The 21,841-nt window shown below is 39.5% G+C and overlaps 1 protein-coding gene across 1 annotated transcript in view; it reads right to left on the bottom strand.

Moving 5' to 3' along the window:
* Window positions 1-21,841, bottom strand: part of DEUP1 (deuterosome assembly protein 1) — an 80,420-nt gene that overhangs the window by 53,366 nt on the left and 5,213 nt on the right. Inside the window, exons 3-4 of the mRNA XM_081799015.1 lie at window positions 7,902-8,073; window positions 6,430-6,525 (exon numbers count right to left, since the gene is read on the bottom strand). Of these exons, the coding sequence (XP_081655141.1) occupies window positions 6,430-6,525; window positions 7,902-8,073 (268 nt within the window). The remainder of the gene's footprint in view (window positions 1-6,429; window positions 6,526-7,901; window positions 8,074-21,841) is intronic.

Below are 21,841 nucleotides of genomic sequence, written 5' to 3'. Positions count from 1 at the left end.
AAGGGGGGGAAATCGGAGGGGGAGATGAACCATGAGAGATGATGGACTCTGAAAAACAACCAGGGTTCTAGAGGAGAGGGGGGTGGTGGGATGGGTTAGCCTGGTGATGGGTATTAAAGAGGGCACGCTCTGCATGGAGCACTGGGTGTTATACACAAACAATGAGTCATGGAACACTACACCAAAAACTAATGATGTAATGTATGGTAATTAACATAACATAATAAATTTTTTTAAAAATGGAGATATAATTCACCTACCATAAAAATCACCTTTTAAAATATAAAATTCATTGGTTTTTAGTATATTCACAAAGTTGTGCAACCATCATATTACCTAATTTCAGAATATTTTCATTACCTCAAAAAGAAACCCCAGAATATTAGAATGATTATGCATTTCTTCCTGCCCCCAGTCCCTAGAAACTACTAATCTACTTTCTGTCTCTATGGATTTGCCTATTCTGATCATTTCATATTAGTGGAAGCATATATTATGTGGTCTTTCGTGTCTGGCTTCTTTCACTTAACATAATGCTTTCAAGGTTCATCAGTGTTGTAGCATGGATCAATACTTCCTTCCTTTTTGTGCCTGAATAGTATTCCGTTGCATGGATATGTCACATTTTGTTTAACCCTTTGTTAATTGATGGACATTTGGGTTCTTCCTACTTTTTATATATTACAAATAGTGCTGCTATGAACACTTGTGTACAAGTTTCTGTGTGAATACATGTATTTATTTCTCTTGGGTACACAACTAGGAATGGAATTGCTGGATCATATGGAAACTCTGAGTTTAACTTTTTAAGGCACTGCCGATCTGTCTTTCAAAATGACTGTACCATTTCCCAGTACTACTGGGAACGTATAGGGTTCTAATTTCTCCATGTCCTCATCGACACTTGCTATTGTCCATCTTTTTGCTTATAGCCATTCTGGTCAGTGTGAATGGGTATCTCATGATTTGATTGGCATTTCCTTAATGACTCATGATGTTGAGCATTTTTTTCATATGCTTATTGGACTTGTATACCTTCTCTGGAAAAATGTCTATTCATATCTTTGCCCATTTTAAAGTTAGGTCATTTACTTTTTATTATTGACTAGTATGAGTTTTTTTTTTTTTTTATTCTGGATACTAGTCTCTTATCAGATATATGATTTGTAAATATTTTCTCCCGCTTTGTGAGTTGTCTCTTCACTCTCTTGATGGTGTCCTTTGAAGCACAGAGGTTTTTTAATTTTGGTGAAGTTAAGTTCATCTGATTTTTCTTGTGCTTTTGATGCCAAATCTAAGAAATCATTGCCTAATCCAAATCCATGAAGATCTACTCCTATGTTTTTTTCTAAGAGTTTATAGATTAAGTTTTTACATTTAGGTCTTTAATCCATTGAGTTAACTTTTGTCTATGGTTTAGGTCTGACTTAATTTTTTTACATGTAGATATTCAGTTGTTCCTTTACTGTTTGTTGAAAAGACTATTGTTTCTCCACTGAATTATCTTGGCACCACTTCTGCTTTCTTTTGATTAATATTTGCATGGTATTTTTTCTACCTTTTTATTTCAACTTACCTATATAGTTATGTCTGAAGTGAGTTTCTGGAACAGAACATATTGTTAGGTCATATTTTCTTAATTTACTCTGTCAATCTCCATCTTTTAACTGATGTATTTAGACAATTCCCTTAATGTAATCATTGATATATTAGAGCTTAAGCCTTACTCTTTTTGTTCTTTTCTGTTTTCCAGTTCTTGGTTTCTCTATTTTAGCTTTTCTGTCTTCTTCAGGGTTATTTGAGCATTATTTAGAATTCTATTTTGATTTATCTATGTTTTTTAATGTATCCATTTGAATAGCTTTTTCAATTGGTGCTCTAGGTATTACATTATATATACGTAACTCATTACGGCCTACTGGTGTCAACATTTTACCAGTTCAAGTGAAATGCAGAAGTCTTACTTTTTTTTTTAAAGATTTTATTTATTTATTCATAAAAGACAGAGAGAGAGAGAGGCAGAGGGGGAGGCAGGCTCCCTGCTGAGCAGGGAGCCCGATGTGGGACTTGATCCCAGGATCCTGGGATCATGACCTGAGCCGAAGGCAGATGCTTAACCATCTGAGCCACCCAGGAGTCCTGTGAAGTCTTACTTTTCTTTATGTCCCTTTGCCCTGACCCATTCATAATATTATTGTCTTAAGTATTTCCTCAACATACATTAAGAACCGCATTAGACATTGTTATAAATTTTGCTTTAGCTGTCAATTTAGAAAACTCAAAGAGAAGGATAGTATTACATTTACCCATTTTTAAACTCTTTCCATTGTTTTTTCTTCCTGATGTCTCAAGATTCTTTCTTTGCCATTTCCTTTCCGCTAAAGGAATCTTCTTTAGCCATTATTTGAAGGTAAGTTTATGGTGACAAATTCTCTTAGTTATCCTTCATTTGAGAAGGACTTGATTTTCCCTTCATTCCTAAGGATATTTTTTCTAGGCATAGAATTCTGGGTTGACATTTATGTTCTTTCAGCAACTGAAAAGTGTTCCAAATCCTCTGGCCTCCATGGTTTCTGATGAGAAATCTGCTATCTCAATTGATTTTTCTCTATAGGTAAGGTGTTATGTCTTCCTTGCTGCTTCCAAGATTTTTTTCTTTGTCTTTTAGTTTCCAGAACTTTGCCTACGACGTGTCTTGTTGGTTTCTCTGTATTTATCTTGTGTGAATTTCACCCAGATTCTTGATTCTGTAGGTTTATGTCTTTTACCAAGTTTTGACACTTTTTGGCCATTACTTCTTTGAATACTTTTTCAGTCCCCCTCTCTTCTCCCTTCTGGGAATCTGATGACACAAATTTCCAATCTTTTGTTATAGTCATACATGTCCCTTAGTTTCATTTTCTTTTCTTTTCTTTTTTTTTTAAAGATTTATTTATTTATTTGAAAGAGAGAGAAAGAGAGAGAGAGCGAGAGCACATGAGAGGGGGAAGGGTCAGAGGGAGAAGCAGACTCCCTGCTGAGCAGGGAGCCCGATGCGGGACTCGATCCCGGGACTCTAGGATCATGACCAGAGCCGAAGGCAGTCGCTTAACCAACTGAGCCACCCAGGCACCCCTTCATTTTCTTTAGTCTGTTTTCTCTTGGTTGTTCAGATCGGGTAATTTCTATTCTGCTATCTTTAAGTTCACTGACTATTTCCTCCATCCTCTTCATTCTACTTTTGAGCCCATCTACTGATTTTTTTTTTTTTTAGTTTGGTTATTGTATTTTCCAGAGATAAAATTTCTAACTGGTTGTTCTTTATAGTTTTGTTTCTTTGCTAAAGCTTTCATTTGTGTCAGGTACGTTTGTAATTGCTCACTGAAGCATTTTTATAACAGCTGCTTTAAAATCCTTGTCAGATAATTCTAACATCTGTATTCACTCAGTGTTGGCACTTCTTGGTTGTCTTTTCTCATTCAAGTTGAGATCTTCCTGGTTCCTGGTGTGATGAGTGATTTTTTATTGAAACCTGGACATTTTGGGTATTGTGCTATGAGACACTAGAGTTCCTTTAGGGATTGTGTTTCAGCCATCCTTTTCTGATGGCATTCTGGCAAGGAAAGTGGTACGATGCCTCATCACTGCCTTCAGGGGACGGGGAGTTCAGCTCTTGGCCTCAGTTGGTAACCCAAGGGAGACGTTCCTTATCCCTGCTGAGTGGGATGGGAGTTCAGGATCCCCACTAGTCTTCACTGATACCACCTTGACTGGAGGGGCGTAGGTGCCTTGTTACTGCTTCTCACATGTCCTTCAGTGAAAGTGTAGTGAGGGCGAGTGGCCTGACTCCTTATTAGGTTTCCCTTGATACCATTCAGAGAGGAAGGGGTTGCCTCATCACCACCAAATGGGCATACTAGTCCTGGCTCTCCACATGGCCTCCACTAACACCATGGGCTGGGGAGGGCCTTGTTAAAACTTGGTGGTCATGAAATTCCTGGCTCTCCACTCAAGTTTTCTCTCACACCACCCAGGCTGGGAAGCCTGGACTACCTCATTACAGGCTAGTGAGAGAGAGGCTGTTTACTCAGTCTGTGTTGAGGGGAGGGATGGGTTTGGGGCTGAAGTCTTTTTCTGTAGTGTTTGGCTGTAGTAGAGCAGTTATTATCTAAGTGTGTAATCTTGCTAGGCTGTCTTTTTCTGGGTCTTTTGGCTGCAGAAAGCAGGCATTCCTTGGGATTCTTTTTGTTTGTTTGTGCCCTTTGGAGCGTCTGGGTTGTCAGCTTCTCTGTTAACCCACACTGGGATAAAAGAGGCAAAGAGAAATCCCAGGGAACTCATCACTATGTCGCTCTTTGGGTACCAAGTTCTTAGTTGGCCTGTTTCCTCCCTCCACTCTCAGAGTCTTCATATATCATTTTATAGATAATGTCCAGGCTTTCTAATCTGCTATCTCAATTGATGCATCTATTCCATCTTTCCAGGAGTGAAAATCTCAAATATATACACAATTTAATCCTAGTTTCATAATGGTTAGAAGGAAAAGAAAATGCTATCTTTTTAAAAAGGAAGCAATTTCTATGAGAAAGTTCTGATGGAGTTGAGTTATTCAAAGAAGAGTGTGGTAAAGTGTATCCTTCAGATATTTTAGGAAAATGAAACTGTAAATAAACCAGGAATTTCAAAGAAGGAATCAGTAGAGTGAGCTAGCAGCAACCAAAGCATGTTTGCCACAAGACAGCATTTTCTGGTTAGAAGAATGACATATTAAGAGCTATTATGCAAACCAGTTCTCTCTTTTTCCCTCCTTCCCTCTTTCCTTCTCTTCCACTCTCTTTCCCTAACGCTCTTCCTTCCTTTCTTTTAACACGAGAAGAGAAGCAGAAAACTGCAGTGGAAGCAGATGGCTGCTCTCTTAAGAACAATGTAGTGTTTCCAAAGTGCATTCTATGAAACAGCTATTTACAGTGTTTACACTGTAATACTGTACTACAGTATAAGCAGGTTTTAGCTTAAAAAAATAGAGTTCCATGGTCAAATATGTTTTGAAAAATGATGGATTAAAAAAGCTAAATGGATTTGTTTAAAGCAAGACTTTTCACAGCCTGTAATATGCTAATATGCACTGTAAATGTCCAGGAGCAGAGAAGTAAACAGCATTTCCAAAACTCTCAATATTAGCATTCCACAGAACACATTTTTGTGAAATTGCCGTAAGGATATTTGTTGGTTAGCCAGCAGCCAAGTAATAAAATAGAGCTGCAAAGCATCAAACGGCAGGGATTCATATATTACATGATTGCTCAGCACCTGTAAACAAGTCTCACAACTTTTTAACAACAGACGTGAAAAAAACCCAGAGATTAAAGATCTGGTAAGCAGTGATTGAACTAATTAAATATAATTTTGAGATGGTAATTCACTTGTATCTCCATTTCTGTATTTTTTTCAAACTTATTCCAGATCGTGGTGTCTCTGTTTATACCGAACAATACAGTGATTTAATATACATGTTGCTATTTTAGAGCTTTATCATTACAGAAAAAAACAAGGTTGATTGAGTTAAGCATTAAATGCTTAGAGTCTTAGGAAAAACCGTTTAGTTTCATAATTCGAGCTACCATCTAGTGGCAGCTATTTGAATTGCAGGCAAAATGTCTAAATTTAAGAGCTAGCTAGTCTTACAAGATTATACTTATTAAGTGGCATCAAATGTTTCATATCCAATCTTAATGGCCGATGACCTCCCTGAGAAGGTACTTAAGAAAGAATTAACTACTTTAGGCTCATTTAATTGTATTATCACTTATGAAATCTTTGCACTTCAAAAATTTCATAATCAAACTGTATTTCCCATTGATTCACTTATTAAGTGAAGCAAGGACATAACATCCACTAGATCTGAGATGCACAGATGATTGCCCTATGTATTATTTGTGATAAGAGAGAGAAAACGTTTGGCTTGCCAGCACAGTGAGGAGGTAGAGGAATAAGTAAGAAAGGAATCAGTATCCCTATTCAGAAGACCTATCATTTATGAAACAGTCCTACCAGTATCAAAGTAATAAAGACCAGTTTTGTCCTTTCAATTATCTATTTCATAATAGCAAAGTTATTTTTGTTGTTCACATTGCTAACTATTATCATACAATTAATTAGCAAGTCACTTGATAAGTAGAAAGGTAATAGTCTTGCACTATGCTAACAGTTAAAGGGATAAAGAGCTGACAGTGTAATAAAAGAAACAATCTAATAAAACAGTGAAAGACAGGGTCAAACATATAACCCATCATTAAAATATAAGAACTTTACTTGTATTGAAAATAATCCATTTTAATAAAATTAATACAACTTATAAATACATAAATTTGATATAATTTTATATGTGAAAACATATATCAAAATGTGTTAAATCATCAAATGAGATTAAATTACAATAAGTTTCCTTACTTGAGCTTTTAGGGTTTGCAGTTGTCCTTCATAATTTTGCGTCATCGCTAAGTTACATTTTTCCAGACTGTCCAACTTCTGTCTAAGTAACCCCACCTGCAGCAAGAATAAAACTTAATTTTGATTTTTCTTAAATTTTGTCTGACCAAGGCAGAAAATGTGCAAAGGACGAGCATGATTTAAATAAAACTGCTGTCCCCAAACAAAAATAAACATTGGTACTGCAGTTCTTAAAATAGCTATTAATAATTAAAGTCACAAAGCCCCACGTTGCTGATGCCATTCCACTGGGTACACATTAGGACAGGGCAGTGTGGATGTTTGACAAAAGATCCGTGTCTCCATCACAGTTTAAATTAAGGCTTAGAATTTACTTGGTATTATCTTTTCAGGCAGCCATGTCATTGTTACACGGGCAGAGCCTCACGGATCCAGTCCAGCTTTATTTGGGGCTCCACTGCCTTCAAACGGAGCTCTGCCCGGTGGCACTATGGAGTAATGGCTACATTTTTAGAAGACCATTTTAAAAAGGAAAGAGTGATGCGTCAGAGGAGTTCTCAGGGGTTTGGTTTGCAGAATTTGTCTGCTCAAAAAGCGCAGGAGGTACCTGTGTACGCATCTGGGTCATCCCAGATATGGAAGCAAGAGAATAGTCTCTTACATATTCTAGGTCTGATGACCTGCCTCTACTATGAAGGGCAGCCAGATGCCGATAACTCAATAACTCAGTTGACGATGTCAAAAGCTAAGTTCTATTGGGAGGCCAACAAAGGTAGAGAGATGGCTGAAAAACGAGTTGACTGATGATGGTTTAGTATATGATTTAAGTAAATACTGCTCTTAGGCCTAGCCCAGAAGAAAAATTCACAGACAGAAGTCTGCATTAGGTCAACTATGTGGTTTTCTGGAACTCCTCTGGAAGCCTGAGAGCACGCGTACATTCTAGTCACTGACGAGCTGTAAGCAATCTTGCAGGGGCTGGGGGCACTCCTCTTAGGAGGGTGCCCACATATAAACACACCCCTTCACCAAACTCTTTTCTCCCCTGTCCCGCAATCACATCTTGACATTTCACTTCTTTCAGGAAATATTCTCCTAGTAGATTCGAAGAGGCGCTTGAACTCAGCCATTTCCAAAGACACGGTTTGGACAACTACTTTGTTTCTACAGCTGCAAAAGCACTGATATCTTTGTTTGCAAACCATATTTATTTCACATATATATTGAATGTCTGTTTACTTTTCTAGATTGCATTGACACGTTGTGTTTGTCTGCGTCAGCAAATTGTGATGGGTTGAGGCTCCAATCATCACTTATTTGATAGAAGACATTTAGCACACTATGACAGAATTCCAAGCAATAAAGGCTACCGCTGATGCCTGATAAAAAGTATACATAATGAAAAACATATCCTGGTAGAATATTATTTATAACTGTCTGAGGAATTAACAATTAACACATATATTCAGTACCTCTTGACCTTTCTGATCCAAGCAAGTTTGTGCATTTGCCAACTCTTGATCCCGAAGATCTAATCGTGTCTCCAAAGCCCGCATTTTCCTTTCCCAATCCAATTTTTTGTTGCTTACCATGATGTCAATTTGTTCCATTAATTCCTGAAGTTCGGCCTCACAAGGAGAAGCTCTGCCAATGGTCAAAAAGTGAAACACATTTTAAAAGAGTGAAATATGACAAGAAAATGATTCCGTTGCTCTGAATAGCGTGATCATTATTTCCTCAAAAAATTTCCTCAAATTATTTCCCCTCAAATTCCTTAATTACTTAAATAAGAAGAAGTTTGAAAGCCAGAGGTTAAATTTTACACTAAACCTAAAAGCTAATTTCAGAGTAAACAGTGACTATACATTAAATGTTTTAAAATGACATTGTCTAAAGTATAGTTGCTGTCATAATATAATGCAATATACTGATAAAGCCCCTGCTTCTATTCTCTTCTTAGTGTAGGTGGTAGCGCATGGGTCTCCCAGAGCCAGAAGTTTTGACTTAGACAAGGAAGTCCTAAAATGAAAACACATGTGCAGATTATGTCAGAAACAAGGTGGCAATAAAGAAAGTTAGCTAAAAAAAAATAAATAAAATAACAATTTTAGAGTGGGCTGATTCTATGGAAAATTGGAATTATGAAAAATGGTTCAATGCTCTGTGTAAATGTACATGTACCTATGTCTGTCATAGCTTGAATAAGTTTGATGGCAGGCAAACTGGGACTCAAACCGTGCCTATCAGGGATAGAAGAGCAACCCCAGGCTAGGAAGGACCTGATTCAAGGGTACTAGCTGGGCGACAGTGCCCCTCCTCCAGGAGGGGAACTTAGCGCCATCTGGCTGGTATCCCTTTGGAAGGAATCTGATCAGGCAGGTGTGGGCAGAATACTGTAAGTCTTTAGATAATGGGGATACTATTAGTTGGATAAGGGGCAATATCTTGGGTCTCAGAGGGTCTATTTATAATTGAAACAAAACCTTTGGTAATAGCTAGATTTATAGACATGCTAGCTGTGAGGACAGATTGTGGGGTGCTCCCAGGGCAGGGTTCTCCATCAAAGAAGCTGACGTATTCCACAGGGGCCTGGACTAAGTCCAGTTATTCAAACTGGACATGCAGGCAGATGTTGAAGCCTCAGATTTCAGCCTAAGGAACACATACATGTCCAGATTAGAAAGCGAGTTATTTCAGTATCCATTCAATGGTGGTGACAGGGCTTCTAATATATTTGTGTAGGTGGGAGGAAGGCAGGAGGAAAAGGCAGGTGAGAAATGATATCTTCTCCATTTAGTTTCACCCAATCAGAATTTTAGAGGTAATTAAGGATCATTTAGCATTCTGAAAAACCTCAGGCCCAGAGAGGTCAAGGTCACACAGTAATTAGTGGGACACCCAGGTCTAGATCCTAGGCAGCTGCTTCCCATCCTTAGCTCCTTTCTGTGTACCACACAGCAAAAGACATGATGTTTTGAATAAGAACTCGCTTGAAAAATATAACATAAATTAGCTCCATTGCAATAGGGTTAGGAAGAGGTATTAGAATCCAAAGAACTCAGATTTTCCAGAATCACTTTCTAAAATGCCCAGTCAACCTGAACGAAGGATGTCCCTTTGATCGGTTTATTCACCAGTGGACTCACCAGTTCTGACAGCAGAGAGCTTTTAAGTACAAAGTGCCATTCTGAAGACTTCTAGCATTCCTGGACTAAGGCCCAAAGGCTCTCCATTTTTACTTAAAACTTAAAACAAACCTGAGGAAAGGAAGTACTAATTCCTCTGTAAATAAGTTGATCGAATTTTAATTGGAGTTAGGATGTGGGGAAAAACAGCAGAACAAAAAGAATCGTTTTCACACCATTTTCTTTTCATAACAACATGTATCACCTTTGCTATAAATATATTCTATTTTTTCTGCTATTGTAAGCTCTGAAAGAAAAAGGATTATATCGGGCCTTTTCATCACCATCTCCCTGGAGCTCAGCACAGTGCTCCAGCACATAGCAGATGCTCAATAAATTTTTGAAAAATGAACAAATGAGCTCTTTTCATCATTATCTCCTCAGCAAGTAGGAACGCACCATGCTAATGGAATTAAAATATAGGCTGAAAGTAGAGTGCAACATAATGGAAGCTACTCAATCAATATTGTTAAATAAAAGAGCAAATGGTTTCTTTACTGATTATGACTATGTCATGCAAAAATTAGGATATTAGACTCAGGGTGGAAGAACTTTTACAAGTCACATTGTCCAGCTACCCATCCAGTGTTTGCATGTCTTTCACAACGTTTCATAAGAGAATCATCTCTGATGCCCCACTGATCAGATTCAGCAGGTCTAGGACAGAGGCCATTCTGCATCGCCAACAAAGATATCAAGTGATTCTGGTGCATGCCAAGGCTTGTGATCTGTTTCACAATATCACTGCCAAGAGGTCACCCAGCCTAGGTCTGAATTTCTCCTTTACCAGGTAAACACTGTCTGAGATTGTATCTAGATAGCAGTGAGTTTTAGAAGTTCTTTCTTATTTTGAAGTGTTTTTCACCCACTAGTTCTAATCTGATCCATTGGGACCATGCAAAATAAATGCCTTTTCAACACGGTAGACCTTAAAGTACTTGAATACAGTTATCAATGTCAAATACAGTTATCAGTCATCCCAGATTCTTCCAAGTTTTCTCAGTGTTCAATAGTAGATACTGAACATTCAAACAGACAATGGCCAGAACATATGATAACAGACTCTTACCCACAACCTCTATAGCAACAGTCCTAGAATGGTCAGGACTCAGTCAATGACTGATAGCTTCCTTAATTTTTGCCCCCACTTCCAACTCAGGACTAACTGGAGAAAGCCGATTACGCTCCCTAGACTAATCACATGGGATGCCCCGCTTCTACTAATCCTGTGTCCGGCTTCCCAGTAACAGCCTCCATCCAATGAAAGCATACCCAAAGCCTTCTCTTTTGTTTACTGTAAAACTTTCCCACCCGGCCTTCGAGCCTCTGTCACATGTAAGTGATGGTTGCTGACTCCCTTGCTATAGCAAGCTTTGAATAAATAGGCTTCATTTGTTGTCATTTGGGTGGTCTTTATTTCCACAAGTATCTTTATTTCCTCCAGTTGCTCATGGAGATTTCTTTTTCCTCCACCACTCACCGTCTAGTTTACTGCCTGGAAAATACTAGATGCTTAACATACCATTTGTTGCATGAATGAAAAAGTGAATGACTATGGTAAGATTTTCAGACCCTTCCTAATCCTGGTGGCTCTCCACCGAACAAGTTCCTATGTTGATTTCCTCCTTGAAATGTACCATTCAGAACTTTAACAGAAGACCCCAGGTATGGTCTAACCAGTTTAGACAGGGACTCTCACATCCTTTGTTGCAGGTGCTATGTATTTTTATTCGAGCTGATGAAGATCACCTTAGCTTTGAATTTGGGAAGGGGAAGGGCAAAGCGGTATATGATACCATTTGAAGGTGATTTTATTCTTGCCCTAACACCTTTTTCATGCATGCTACAAACAAAGCCACTATCTTGTGCTTGTTTCATCTTGGAGGGGGGGGCGGTGCTCTAAGGGCAGAGCTTTATATTTATCCTTATTACATTTCAGAGTGATAGATTCAGCCTCTCAATGTGTGTGGTCATCACTGGTTCTTTAATGAAGCAAACATTCATTCAGCGACTGCTGCCCACTGTGTGAGGAAGTGGGAAGACAGAGACACATGACCTATGCATAGAGACACTTGCAAGGCAGGTACAGTACGAGACTAATGAATACATGCAGCATTTTGGGGACTAGAAAGGAAAGGTACTGAATACAAACTTGAAGCCTTCCTCAAGGAGCTTATGTTTCGGGATCCTGTTTCTGTCAGAAAATATATTCACTATACCTCTCAGTTTTGTGTCAGCTACAGATCTGATAAGCATTACTTGTTTCATATATAAATATATTTTTTTTTTTTCCCCTACAAGTGACTGTAAAATGTCACACAAGACAGGATGGAAGACAGAGCTCTATGGCATTCCACTATCAAGCCCTTCAGAGTGACAGGGATCTGGTGATAATTTCTTTTCCTATAATCAGTTTCTAATCCACTTAATTAAATTTACAATCTTTTCTCTTTTTTTTCCCCCCATAAGAATGTCACAAAAAGCCCTGTAAAATATGACGGCAAAACCCAAGGAAGATTCTATCTATATGCTCCCTCATGCACCAGCATATCAGCCCCGTGAGCCAAAGCTGATCTAGTATGCATCCATGCTGAGTCCTGGGTTCACAAACCACCCAGAATCCCTTCCAGAGTCTTCCCAAAGACTTGGTCCAACTCAGATTTACATCCAACTCAGCTTTCTGTCAAATTTAATATTCCTTTTGAAATTCAGTAGTCTAATCTTCTAGTATATCTTCCCTTCTTCAGTTTTTCAGAGATAATTAAGAGCAGTTGGTCTCCACAGCATCAGTATTTGCTCCTAAATCTAATGAACTTTAAAATGAAATACAAAAGGCTTAGTTTAGCCTTCTTCACAGAGCTGGGCACTAACATTATTCATATTTTCATTTCTTCCTTTAGTCAAACGCTGACTAACACTATGCTAATTACCTTCCTGTTCTTCCTCTTATGGATCCTCACAACATCCTGTAAAGTAGATCTTATTTTTCCAATTTTAGAAAAGTTGATGGAGGCACTAAAAAGGAAAAAAGTCCTCTAAGTCTTCCAGCTTTAGGGACTGGGTGGATTGTGTCTGATACACTACTTAAGACATACAAACCCAGGCCCTGATTACTGGGTTTATCCCCGGGGGCAATTCCTAAGAGAAGGATTGTGGGGTCAGGAGAGAGGTCTCAAACCAGAAGGAAGGGGGCACACTGAGACTTGCAGGGTGATGTACAAATCTGAGGAGCCTAGAGTCAAAATACATGAAGAGAGCAAAATACAAAGCTAATGGATAAATGGCGGTAGTGGTGGTCAGTGTGTTGGGGGGACAGGAGAATGGAAAATAGAGAGTCATTCAGAGTAAAAAGAGCTGGAGTAAGGTACATGGACATGTACGTTACTCCAAAGTCCTTTTATATATGGGCTTACAGGCTGGTTCTTACAAGGGCAGACCTTCATCAGACAGACGGCCATGGTGACCATGTGATCAATTATCCAAACCAGGACAATTTTGGAAGTTGAAGGGGCCCTAATGATAATTATGCCAGGACAAAGGTATAAAGCAGTGATTGTCCTGGGCCAAGGGGGATGTAGGGGCAGCCTCCCCATCATCAACCTGGAAAATAGAAATGGAGAAAGAGGTCTGTAAAAAACAAAGTGAGTTCATTTGGGGACATAAAAGATGTCAGAATAGAAATGGATCTTGAGCTTGAGAGAGAGAAGAGGGGGTTCGAAAAACAAATATGGAAGTCATCATGGAGGAAGCGGAGGGATTGAGAAAGGAAAGCATAGGCTGAGGAGAAAGAGAAGACTGTCACGCAACATGGAAGACTAAGAAAACGAGTTTCCAAAAGGTCAATGGGCAATATGAGCCGTCATATTAGGTCTTAACTTTTCCAAAATATTTTAATGAAACTCATTCTAAAACGTAGCAACATATTATTTGTCTTAGTTATATTACTATATATTTAGTTATACCAATATAATTTAACTTTTTTGTGGTGGCTCATAGACCCTATTCTGTATATCAAATACTGTACCACACCAGAAACTTAAATAGAACCAAATAGGAGAGACTCCAGATGCCCCAGAACCCAATTTCTTAGACATGTCTGTGATGTCAGCCTGCTCCCCCTAAGACAGTAAAGGGGAAAGGCTTACTACTTTATGACTCCTCGGTCATAATTTCACTGTTGCCCTCATTCAAAATTAGTTACCAAATTATAGCTAAAAATAGCTTTTCTCAAGCATTTTTCTCATTGTCCAAAAAAGGCTATTTACTGTCCTCATTAATGTGTGCTGACTTAGCAGCCTTACAATGCCTATTTTTACTGCTTATTTGAGATGGTGGCTCATACTCAGTCCATTCTGCTCACTCATCTATAATAAGCTTAATGTTGGGATGTGGAGGAGTATAAATCCCACCATTCCCAAAAAGCATGCTTACATGTACTTATCAAGGCCTTATTCTAGAGCCTTCATCAAAATCATCAAAGAAAGACATTTATAGAAATAAAATGCAATGTGATAGCTTCCAAGTCCCTATCAATGTTTTACCAGAATTCTAGGTACATACAAATTTAAAATCTCACAATTTTTATGTTCTAAAAAGAATGGAGGATCTTTTTTTTTTTACATTTTTTTAAATTGTATTATGTTACGTTAATCACCATACTTCACATCACTAGTTTTTGATGTAGTGTTCCATGATTCACTGTTTGCATATAACACCCAGTGCTCCATTCTTTTAAATACCTATATTACAGATAAACTTTTTCTTAAAACTTTTTCTATAATGACTATTCCTCTTCTGAGTAACATCTTGGTTCACAGACTGAATGATGTAAGAAGACAGTTGAAATATTAGCAAGCACCAACCCTTTCTTCAGGTGATTTTTATAATTATCTAGAAATAAAGGTAACTTCACTTTCCCCATAAACTTCTATATCTGAAATATTATTTCAAATTAATACAGAGAACCACGGTATAATTAATAATAAACTACATATGCGTTAGCTTGGATTCTATAAGCCAATCTCTAGGACAATTAAAATTCCCTCTTGCTAAAAGGTCTCTTTGCTGAAAGACTGCAGTATTAGCACAAATGAGGATAGCCATTTAACCCCTGTTCTCTTCAAAACTAGAGCCAGCTATTTCACTGGATCCCAACAGCAAAGAATTAGGTAAACATTGATAAAATCTGTTTTTCCAATATTAGGAAAACAGAAAATATGCTGTTTCCTGAATGTTGGAAATGAACCTTCTAATGCCCGCTTGTTTTCTTCTAACTTCCAAGTCTCTCTCTGCAGCCTGAGTTCTGAGCTCCAGACTTCTATATCCAACTACCATTCAACACCGACATCCCCACAGGATGTCTATAGGCATCTCAAAATTCTCAGATTCAAAACAGCACTTGACTCCCCACACCATGGACCTGCTCCCACTCCAGTCCACCCTATCTCTTTAATTGGCCCCACTGCTATAGTGGCTCAAGATCAAAACCCTCACGATCTGAGATTTGTGTTTCCCTCAAACTCCAGAACACCAGGTCTATTGGCACTGCCTCCAATAAATGTCCTAAATTCTGATCACTTCTCACCCTATCCAGTGATAAGACCTTGGTCTGAGTCATCTTTATCACTTGTCTGATTCCATTCTTATCTCCTACGGGGCTAGGTGCCTACCCAACACCCACCCTTCCTTTCTTCCATAAGACATCTTCAGTGTTACTCAGAGTGGAAATGTGTCCAGCTAAAAACACAGCCATATTGGCCAGTCTCCCCTGGAGCTAGGCATGGCCATGCACACAATCTGGCCTGTGATAGGTATTAAACAGCCAGAGAGAGCTAGAGCAGTTGCCCTTGGTGCCTACCCAGCCCTCACACTTACCACTTGGGGACACTCAGCCTGATTTCCAGGGGACAACCTGCATTTCTTTGCCTGAATCCTTCCTCTTGCCACTGGGGATCTTCTTTGCCACCCGTATGGTAGGCCAGAAGTAACAGGAAATTGAAGCCCTCCCAGGAGCAATCTTCAACCTGTGATTGTCAGTTACTGGTGTGTAAATACTCACTTGCTCCCTGGATGGGATAACTCTGAGGGCTGTGCTTTAGACTGGGTTCCAGAGTCTCCCCATTAGGCTTTCGCTCCAGTCACTCTCAGTGGTAGCTGGTTTCATAACTTGCCCTTCCTTATTTCATTTCCCTAGTCCCATAGGTGGTAGGCCGAAACAAGGACCCCAAAGATATCACATCTGAATCTCTGGAATAAATAAATAAATGCTACTTCATTTAGAAGAAAAGTCTCTGCATAAGTTAATGATGTTGAGATGGGGAGATGAGCCTAGGTTATCTGGGTGTGCCCTAAGAAAGAGGCAGGGGGAGATGTGACACACACAGGAGAAGGGATATGGAGATGAACCAGAAAGAGACGTGAAGATGCTGGCTTGACAGGTCAGAGACATGTGGCCAGAAGCCAAGGGATGCTGGCAGCCAGCAGAAGCTGTAAGAGGCAAGGAACAGATTCTTCCCCAGAGCATCTGGATGGACCGTAGCCCTCCAGACACCTTGATGTTGACCTAGTGATACTGATTTTGGACTTCTGGACTCCAGAACTGTGAGTGAATCAATTTGGGTTGTTTTAAGCCACCAAGTTTGTTATACAGCAGTCAGAGGAAACTAATATAGCACATTTTTCATCTTCCAAATAAACCACTTGCATCCAAATCCTTGTTTCTTGGGGCTTTGACTTCTGGAAGAAGCCAAAATAAAATGCTGACATGTGCTCTTTTGTTTTTCCCCATTGCACTTCCTCTGCTCCCATTCTGGAAGGAGATGTAATGATTGAGGCGGTTAGCCATCTTGCGGCCATAAGGTGACCACAAACACAAAAGCCCCACCCTCAGGGTGGGGAAGCAGAAAGCTGCATGGAGACTTGTATATACAGCTAATTATTTGACATCTTCAGCCAGATGTATAACAGGCATCTCAAACCAAGCTTGCATTTTTCTCTAGTCTTCCTTATTTTAATAAATGACAATCTTATCCTTCCAAACAGTGGGGGAAGAGATTTTGGATCATCCTTTGCCCATCTCGCTCATGCACACCACATATCCAATCCACGATCTCTAAATATTGTCAGTGCTTCTGTCAAAATATACCCATTTGTTACTATTTCTACCTCTACCAACCTGATCCAAATCACTGTCATGTCCCACCTGAATGACTGCAACAGCTTAGCTTGTCTGTCCCTCCTGCTCTTGCCTTGCTGTGGTCTATTCTCCACAGAGCAACCGGGGTAAGCCTTTTAAAACACTAACTCAGAGAATGTCAGCGCTTTGTTCAAGGCCCTCCAGTGACTTTCCATTTTACATGGGCAGTGGGCCTAGTCCGTGAGGTACAGGCCTGGGTTCACACATATTACTTTAACTTGTAACTACTGTAAGTGACCTTTCATAAACATTGTCCTGTAAAAAGTATATGTGGATATATCCTACATGGTGGCATTTTTAATCTTTGCCTAAACTCAGTAGCAGCTTAATTAGTTTCTCAAAGGAATCATTCCCTTCCTTTCTTTCCTTCCCCGTTCCCCCCTCCCTCCCCCCCTCCCTTCCTAGTGTCTTCCTCCCTTTCAAAATCACTCAGTGAATTCCTATAAACACTAAGCACTGTGCTAACATTTCAGGATCTACCTTCAAAGTAAAATATCAGGATTTTACCCCAGGTCTATTTCACTTTGTTTCTTCTTCAGAGAAACTAGGAAGTACAACTTATCAGATTTGATTACTCTGGAAAGGAATATGTGTGGGTGGGAATAAAGAGTGGAGGGAGAATAATGGGGGTATAGACTGGGCCATTCAGAAGGCAAGAGAATCAACCAAATTAAAAAAAAGAATTTTCAATGTGCAAAAAGAATACATTACTACAATTTAGGAGCACCTGGGTGGCTCAGTTGGTTAAGCAGCTGCCTTCGGCTCAGGTCATGATCTCAGGGTCCTGAGATCGAGCCCCACGTTGGGCTCCCTGCTCAGCGGGGAGCCTGCTTCTCCCTCTCCCTCTGCTGCTCCCCCTGCTTGCACTCTCTCTCTCTCGCAAATAAATAAAATCTTAAAAAAGTATACATTACTACAATTTATTAAACTACCAATATATTGACTTATATTAGAATGTTTTACAAATTATAATTAAAACTGTATTAAACCAAGAAACTGGGAAGTAAAGTTGTGAGTGTGAATTAATATATCTCAGAGGGAAAGAACACTTAAAAGTTTAAGAAAGATGCCCACATAGAGTACTGCTTTAAAGGATTTTTCTGAATTAGATGTGAGAGGTTATGCTTTATTATCCATCTGTCTCGGTTCTTTGAAAATATGACTTTCATGGCAGATTAAAAAAACTGGCAGATCATGCAGATTTTTAGGAAGGATTTGATAAGATTCTATGAACAAGATCAATGACTAAGATATAAGTTGCAGAATCAAAAGTAAATGATTTAGTAGAGAAAAATAAGACTTTTGGTTGAAGATGGATGAACATCAACATTTTTCCTTCCCAAATCCCACTAAAATGAAGCAAAGGGGTATTTTTAACCGACGAGGACAAAGATAATGGCAGCGAACAATAGAGAAAGCCAAGAAGCAACCCAACTAGGTAGAGGGGGTAAATGCCGGCAGCCCAATTTACACCCTCTAAGCAGGAGAATTTAGAAGAGTGTTCTCTAGAATCTGATCAGCCTGAGACAGAGACTGAGCAAGACTAGGCTGACGACACGCCGTGAAGCCCCCTGTCAACAAGCACCTTGTGTATACACTGGAGCTTCCTGTCAGCTTTGACTCTGCCATCCTACACTGGGAGTGAGCAGTCAGGGATCACAGACGTGTGAGGAAAGCAGTTCACACAACTAGGTCAAATACAAGCAGAAAGACAGTTTTGGAAGGAAATTTCTCCGTGAAGAAGAAAACTTTTAAAAATTATAGTTAAGATACTAGAGTTCTTAACTCCAGGAGAAGACAAAACGTTTTATAGGAAAGGAAGAGTCATCACAGCATGCTCTATGGCTCAGAGGTGAGGAGCATTTATCAAGTCATAACGAGGCAAACAGAATGCTGATCCAATCAGAATTACAGTGTATTGAGAGGATGGAAGAATGCGAAGTACGATTGTGTGTGTGTGTGTGTATGTGTGGGACTGTGTGTGTGGGGGGGTACTGTGTGTGTGTGTGGGACTGTGGGTGTGTGTGCATGTGTGTGTGTATGTGTATGTATGGGACTGTGTGTATGTGTGTGTGTGTGTGTGTATGTGTGTGTGGGACTGTGTGTCTGGTGGGGATGAGGTGGTGAAGGCAGAAAAAGTAACCCATGATGGATGCCAATAGATAATGCTTAAAACTGAAAAATCAAAAAGTAGCAAGATAAGCATGTTATTTAGAGATAGAGAGATAAATACCAGAAGAATTGCCTCTGGGGAATGGAAAACTGGGGAGGGAACAGGAGACTTGTTTTTTGATAACAGCAATAAGGAACCAAATGACTTTTTAAACTATATACATGTGTAACTCAGTAAAGAAAGATCTGGATAAATGTTCTGTTTCAGTTAGAAAAGATATTTTAAAGAAGTTAGCCATTATAGGGGAATCCACTTATACAAGGAAAAAAAACCATTTTTTAAAAGCAACACTCTGGGGACGCCTGGGTGGCTCAGTCGTTGAGCGTCTGCCTTCTTTTGGCTCAGGTCATGATCCCAGAGTGCTGGGATCAAGCCCCACGTAGGGCTCCCTGCTTGGCGGGAGGCCTGCTTCTCCCTCTCCCACTCCCCCTGCTTTTTTTTTTCGCTGTGTCTCTCTCTGTCAAATAAATAAATAAAATCTTTAAAAAAAAAAAAAAGCAACACTGGAACTCATACATTTTGGGACTCTATAAATGTATTTCGTTGACCTTAGGATTGCTCAATGCATTTTATTCCTATCAAATTCCTATTTAGAAATGACCTTTAGGGGCACCTGGGTGGCTCAGTCGGTTAGCCGTCTGACTTTGCCTCAGGTCATGATCTCACGGTCCTGATCTCAGGGTCCTGACATGGTTGCCAGTACTAAAAATCCCAGGAGAGGCAGTAAAAACAACATAATCAGTGCTGAAATAAAAGTGAGAAAACTCAAGAAAGTCCTCAGGACAACGGAAATTATGAGAGAAAAGAAAAAGATAGGATCCTTCTAGGGGATGAGAATGAAACAAAAGAGTGGAGAATCATTAACCAAAGAAATAGAAGAAAATGTCACTGAGTTGAAGAGATTTGAATCTTTAGTGTAAAAGTGTTCACCAAATGATGTGAAGGATCATGGCAAAAGAATCCATACCTAGAAAGTTATCCTGACAAATTTGTAAATTCCAAGGATAAAAAAAAAAAATCCTATAAACGTTCACACACGCGCACACACACACACACACACAGAAAGAAAAAGGAAGGAAGGAGGGAAGAACAAACCTGAAAGAAAGCCCCACTTGGGCTCACTGCTCAGCAGGAAGTCTGCTTCTCTCTCTCCCTTTGCCCCTCCCCCTGTTGGTGCTGTCTCTCTCTCTCTTTCAAATAAATAAATAAAATCTTTAAAAAAAGTCCACTGACAACTTATAAAATAGGATGTAAAACTTCTAAGAGAAAATGAGGAAAAAGAAAATTAGATCAGACGTACATTTGGGGAAATCAAAATGGGTCAAATATTAGCATAAATAAATAAATAGATCCTCCTTTTCATGGCAGAGACTCTCCAATTGAGGTATATTATTAAATCTAACCATATGTTCCTTACAAGAGACACAATGTGATATAAAAAAATTCAAAACAAGAGTGTGAGATGATAGAAAATATATATTGGTCTCTGCCCCCGATTCCTGGCACGGAGCTGCTAAAATCCTTGCCATTTCCTAAGTGATAAGAGCACCAGGAGCATCTTTTGCTCTAACATCTGGGTCTTTGACCCTGGTTCCTGGCACAAGGCTCCTGAAAACTTTGTAATTTCCCAGGTGATAGGAGTGCCTTTTGTTCTAATGAGGCAGTTCTAGGTGGGCTCCTGGATGAGGGCTGATCACTGCAAAGACCAAGCCATGACTGGAAGCTTGGAATTTTCAGCTCCACCTTCTATTAATGGTCCCTTATGCCTATACGATGGAGCCACCATAAAAAAATCCCCAAAACACGGGGTTTGGAGAGCTTCTGGGTTGGTAAGACAAGAAGTGCTGGGAGGCTGGCCCACCTGGCAAGGGCCTGGAAGCCAAGCACCCCTTCCCACACACCTCGCCCTATGCCTCTCTTCCATCTGGCTGTTCACCTGTAGCCTTTCCCCTTTGTCCTGATAAACGTGTTTCCCCGAGTTCTGTGAGCCACTCTAGCAAATTAGGTGGGGGGCGCTGGAACCTGCCATCTACAGCGGTCCGAAGCACAGGCAGCAACCTGGGCTTGCTCCTGGCATCTAACACGGCAGGAGGAGCAGGCTTGTGGGGCTGAGCCCTTCACCTGTGTGACCTCGTGCCATCACCAGGTAGGCGGTGTCAGAATTGTGTTAAATTGTAGGACACCCAGCTGGTGTCACAGACAATTGCTTGGTGGGGAAAAACCTTCACACATTTGATGACCAGAAGCATCAGAAGTGAAATGTTCTCTGTGAAGATAAAGGCACAGAGGGAAGAAAGACATAGAAGAGAAGAACTGGGTTTCTCCCTACAGAGAAAGGAAAAGACTGAGTTTCTTCCGTTACAAAGGGGATAAACAAGGACATTACAGACTAAAGTTAAACTAAAAAGGCAGCAGAGATGGCAATATGAATATCAGGCAAAGCAGAATTTCAACAACAAAAAAACACATTAACCTATACTTGTGAGATCTTTTATAAAGCTAAATCCTATAATGTACCAAGAAGATATAACATCCATGAACCTCAATGCATTAAGCAACAGAACACTGAAATCTGTAAGACAAAAACTGTTCCAAATATAAGAATTGGACAAAACCACAATTATAGTAAAGCTCTTTCTTAAAATTTGACAGATCAAATAGACAAAAAGTAAGGTAACAATGGATTTGAAAAACATGATTTAAACATACTTAGTAAAAGGTCCGATAACCCATATATAACTTTTTTAACCTTTTTACTCAACCAATACAGAATATACATGTGTTTTCAAAGCCGAAAGGACATTTCTAACAGCTGATCATGCAACAGATTATAAGAACACTCTTAACAAAATTGAAATA

Source organism: Leptonychotes weddellii, chromosome 11 (assembly GCF_054177405.1).
Source record: "Leptonychotes weddellii isolate Sample4059 chromosome 11, ASM5417740v2, whole genome shotgun sequence".
NCBI classification, from domain to species: domain Eukaryota; kingdom Metazoa; phylum Chordata; class Mammalia; order Carnivora; family Phocidae; genus Leptonychotes; species Leptonychotes weddellii.
Note: the sequence above shows the minus strand (reverse complement) of the source record. Positions and strands in the feature narration are given on the sequence as shown.